The 4,906-nt window shown below is 65.1% G+C and overlaps 1 protein-coding gene across 1 annotated transcript; it reads left to right on the plus strand.

The window, feature by feature from the left end:
• Positions 1-1,723: 1,723 nt before the first annotated feature.
• Positions 1,724-3,204, plus strand: LOC306816250 (maestro heat-like repeat-containing protein family member 7; the record flags this gene model as incomplete). Its single annotated transcript, XM_079332720.1, has 6 exons — positions 1,724-1,795; positions 1,929-1,964; positions 2,029-2,177; positions 2,416-2,563; positions 2,793-2,980; positions 3,063-3,204. The coding sequence occupies 6 exons, from the start codon at positions 1,724-1,726 to the stop codon at positions 3,202-3,204; spliced, it is 735 nt and encodes a 244-aa protein (XP_079188846.1).
• Between the last annotated feature and the right edge of the window lie 1,702 nt (positions 3,205-4,906).

Raw genomic sequence — 4,906 nt, forward strand, 5'->3', positions numbered from 1 at the left:
GTCCCCCAAATACCGGGACCCCCAAAACAGTCGCGATTCCCCAAATACCGGGACCGCCCTCCAAATATCAACACCCGCCCCAAATACCGGGACTCGCCCCCCAAAAATAGCGGGACCCCCCCCCAATATCGGGATCCCCAATCCTGGGCCCCCCCCCCCCATACCGAGAATCCCCAAAATCGGGACCCCCCCAAATATCGGGACCCCCCCAAAAAAAAAAATACCGAGACCCCCCTGAAACACCGGGACCCCCCAAAAAGAGCCGGTACCCTCCCCCAGTCACTGACCTGGTCCCAGTCGGTTTTTTGGGGGGGTCCCGGGCGGTTTTTTGGGGAGGGTCCCGGGGGGGGTCTGGGCCAAGCCCCGTCCGAGCCCCCCCCGGGTGGAACCCCCGCAGGGACCCCGGGAGAGCGCATCGGGAATTGTCAATGAATACTCAACATGTTGATGCATTTAGGGAAGTCTTGTCTGAGTTAGTGTGTGCTCTTGGCTGAACTTCAAGTACCCGGAGATAAGAATATTTTTCTTTATTGTTTTTGTCTTTGTGTGGGTTTCGCGTGCTGGGGGAGGGGCGGATTTCGCCTGAGGGAAGCAACGTGAGGCCGGGGAGTGGGAGGGGCTGTCCCGCGTCTGGGGGCCTCCCCTGTGAGCTGCGGGGACCAATCGGAGAGCTGATTGAGTGATGGACAGCTCGGGAAACCAATGAAAAGTCATTTCGCTTTCTCAATTCACAGTGGATCAAGTTAACTAATCTCTCCTTCGTCCTCAGGCTCCCGGTGTGGTGCAGTCGCCTCTGGCCGGTGCCCCGGCCCCCGGCCCGGCCCCGGCTCTGTGGGGAGCCCCCGGCGCGGCCCCGGCTCGTGCTGGGACAGTTTCAGGGGCTGCCCCCGGGGCGCGCGGGGCTCGGCCATGGGGCGAGTGGGGCGAGCGTGGAACGGACACGTGGACAAGCGAACACGCGGAGAAACGGCCCCGGGGGTTCAGTTGCAACAGCAGCAGCGGCAGCAGCGGCAGCAGCGGCGGCAGCAGCGGCAGCAGCAGCGGCAGCAGCGGCGGCAGCAGCGGCAGCAGCAGCAGCGGCAGCAGCAGCGGCAGCAGCGGCAGCAGCGGCAGCAGCAGCGGCAGCAGCAGCGGCAGCAGCGGCGGCAGCAGCGAGTCTACAGATCCTCTGGATCTCTTGTTCCTTCTCTTCCTCGGAGTCGCTTTCCCCGACCCTCTCCCTCTCTTACCTTCTCCCCTCTTCCCGTTCCGGGCCATGTTCCGAGCCCGCCCCCGGCCCCGGGCGGGGCTGCCCCTGCCCCGTCGCCGTCCCCGCCCCCGGCCCCGCCCATCCCCCCCCGGTCTTGCCTCTGCCCGGCTCTCGCTGTCCTGGCTGTGGCGCTGTTGGCTGGGCATCACTTCTCTTTGGCACCGCTTGTCCCAGCCCCATCCCCAGTCCCAGCCCCAGCCCCATCCCCAGTCCCATCCCCAGTCCCAGCCCCGGCCCCAGCCCCAGCCCCGGCTCCTCCCGGGCCCCGTAGAGGGCACACACGGCGCGGCCGCTCCCGCCGCCCCCGCTGCGGCTCCTTCAGCCCGAGCTCCGCCGGGGCCCGGGGCGGGTGGGGATGCCCGGCCCAGGACGCTCGGGGGGCGCTCGGGGGCCGTGTCTGGCCCCGGGCCGAGCGCTGACAGCCGCGTGTCGCCCGCAGGGGAGTCGCAGGAGGCGTTGCAGGAGCGGTACCGGATGGGTTCCCTGCTGGACAGCGGCGGCTTTGGCGGCGTCTTCCCGGTCACCCGGCTCGCAAACGGCACCACGGTGAGTGGCAGGGGCGGAGGAGGAGGGAGAAAGAGGGAGGAGGAGGAGGAGGAAGAAGAAGACGAGGAAGGGGAGGTTGGAGCGCGGCGTGCCAGGCAGCGAGCTCAGCCTGCTGCTGCCCCTTGGCTCGCAGGTGGCCGTCAAGCGCATCCGGCCCTGGGGCGATCTGGTGAGTGAGCGGGGCCAGAGGCTCCCATGGACAGCACTCCAAATCTTCCCTGTGCCCCCTCCAGGTGCCACACAGGGTGAGGGACATTCATCAGAGACTCGTGTCCTGTGGAACTGTGGATGCTGGGCTGCAAAATGATCTCCTGAGGCTGGCTGAAGAACACCCAGCTAATGTGGTGATGAGCCTCCTGCGCTGTGCCCCATTGTGTGACAGGTATGCGGCACAGGTGCCCTGAGAGCTCAGGCTTCACTGGCCTGTAGGGCCATTGCCCTGCACAGCCTGTCCAGTGGGGTCTGCCAGACACTCAGAGAGCTCTGGGCCCCTTGAGCCACCCTGTTTGCTGATCCTTCTGCCGTGCTCCCTTCCTGCCCCTCAGGGCAGGGGGGCACTGTCACCTGGCCCCACTCAGCTGCATGGGGCTTGGTACTGATGCACAGCTCTGGTCCCACAGAGCTGCTGTCTTGATGTGGAAAACCATCGGCTCATCGGGACCAGCAGTGCAGAAGGTGCTTCCAGAGCTGCTCTTCGTGATGGAAGACAGGCCAGTGTACAGCATGTTCTTCATCAAAGAGGACAACGAGGCCGTCTTTGCACTGGCAGTGAGTTTCTGACACTGGCCTTTGCTTGCCCTCCAGGTCCCCTCTCCAGCAGCTCTCCATGCTCTGCCCAGTGCCCTGCAGCTCCCAGCCTCGGGCACTGGGCTGAAGGCTGGGCTAGGGACAGGCTCAGGGGCAGCAGGCCGGGTGCTCCCCCTGCGTCTCCCCTGGGGCCCTGCCACACGGGCACCTCGGCACTGAGCACTGCCTCGGGCTGCTCTGTCTTTTGCAGGCAACTCTGGTGCTCTGGGTGACTGTCCACATGCCCGAGTGGCACCACACAATGGCCGCATATTCTGCCCGTGTCTTCGTGGCTCTGCTATTCCAAATTTTCAGCACCACAGAGCAGATGCCACAGGATGTTGAGAACTTCTGGACAGCGTGCCGGGAGGAACACCGCCTTCCCAGCAAGCCCAACAGGTCCCAGTCACCCTGTCCTTCCCATGCCCTTGTGGCCAGGGTCACTGCTCCCAGCGTGACCTGGCCTTTGCTCTGGCCACAGGTTTGCAGTGCAGACCATGAAGGCTCTGCTCTGCCTACTGGGCTGTGACAAGAAGCTGGTGGCTCTGGAGCGCAGGCGGGTCTGGGACACCCTGCTCTGTGCTGAGACCCAGCACTATGCAGTGGGGCTGCTGGCCAGGTGAGTCTCCCTTCTCCCCGCTGCCAGCATTGGTGCCCTGTGCCCGGAGTGCCCCACACGCTCCCCGTGGTCGTGGCCAGAGAGCCTTGGCACCGAGGGACGGCCGAGCAGCCTGGAAAAGGCTGGGAGAGGAGGGCTCCCAGGAGCAGCCGCCTCCCAAAGGGCCCACGTCCCCTCACAGGGTGCTGGGCAAAGGTCCCACACCTCTGTGAGTCAGTCCTGGGAGAGGTTTGCCCGCCCAGCTCAGGGCTTTGGTGCCTTTCTCCTCCTGCCAGGGAGATGCGCCGTGGCTCGAGCCCCTTGTGTTGCGGCATCGCCAGGCACCTGCTCAGCCTGCTCATCGGGGGGCAGCCGCGCTGGGATCTGCCAGCCCTGGCGTTCTTTGTGGAGGTGAGCCTGAGGGCCAGCGCTGCCTGGCTGAGCTGCCTCCCAGCTCTCTGGCTCTGGGAGCCGCAGCCGCTTGGCACGGTGCGCGCCCGGTGCTGCCGCCTGGGCACGGCCGTGGGCAGTTCTGCACTCCCAGCGGCCGGGTCCCTGTCACTGTCCTGTGCCTTTCAGGTCCTGCAGTGCCTGGACTTGAACAAACACGGGCACAGTGCCCTGTCGGTCATGTCCAGGCACCTGCCGAGCGAGAGCAGGGACAGGCTGCGCCTGGAGCTCAGAGGCCTCGTGGTGCTCAGCAAGGAGCCCTCGCTGGTGAGAAGGGGGCAGTGGCTGAAGCCACGCTGGCAGTAGGGGGGCTGGGCAACGCTGCTCCTTGGGCTTGCCTGGGATTCGGCAGCTGAGGCAGCTGCTCTCAGCTCTCTGCCTCCCGCTTCAGCTGCCCCAGTGCCTTGGCACAGGCCTCTGGCCTCTGGGCCCTGAGGCAGCTGCATGGGGTTGCAGGGCCAGGGCCCTGTTGGTGCTGCAGCCCTCCAGGGCTTCACAGCACAGCTTTGTGTTGCACACAGAGCGGAGGAATACGCGGCGTCTACCACCACCTGGTGGAGCAGCTGGGTGATCCGGATGGAGAGATGGTGTGGATGACCCTCTCTGTGCTCGCCCACATGCTCCGGGAAAAAGACCTTAAAATACCCAGCGCCACTGCCCAGAAGCTGGCTGAGCCACTCCTCCCACACTTTGAGAATGTAAGGTTCTGTGGACTGCCAGGAAACTTTGTGCCCTGGGCAGTTTTGGGCCTTTGCCCCACTGGGACTGGACTAGTTGGTGCTGAGCTCTTCTCCTTTCCTCCAGGACAACAGCCACGTGCAGCTGCTCTCCATCCAGCTCTTCAGCAAGGTGATGGAGCTGGTAGTGGAAGAGGGGAAAAAGGCTCTCACCAGAACCGTGAGCCAGAGCCTGCTTCCCCTCTTCTTGCACTGGCATAACGAGAACCGGTGCATGGCGAAGGTGAGGTTTTGTGTCATGCTGCTGCATCCCCGGCAGGGGCTTGGCTGCCTCTTCCCCTGGCGCCTCGTGTGCTCCAGGCTCGCCCTGGCCTTGGCCCAGGGACGTGGGTCCCATGCCCCGGGCTCTGGTGCCACCTCTGGCTCTCTACTGCTCTCCAGGCCTCTGGTGAAACCCTGCTTTGCGCAGCACGCTTCCTCGGGAGGAGGGATCTGGAGGAGCTGCTGAGCCAGCCGTGGCGCATGAAGGTTGCCAAGTGCCTGGTAAGGCCAGCCTGGAAGCCCCAGCCGCAGGCTGGAGAAGTCCCCTGCCCCCGGAGC

The sequence above is a fragment of the Erithacus rubecula genome (genome assembly GCF_903797595.1).
Source record: "Erithacus rubecula genome assembly, contig: scaffold_464_arrow_ctg1, whole genome shotgun sequence".
Lineage (NCBI taxonomy): Eukaryota > Metazoa > Chordata > Aves > Passeriformes > Muscicapidae > Erithacus > Erithacus rubecula.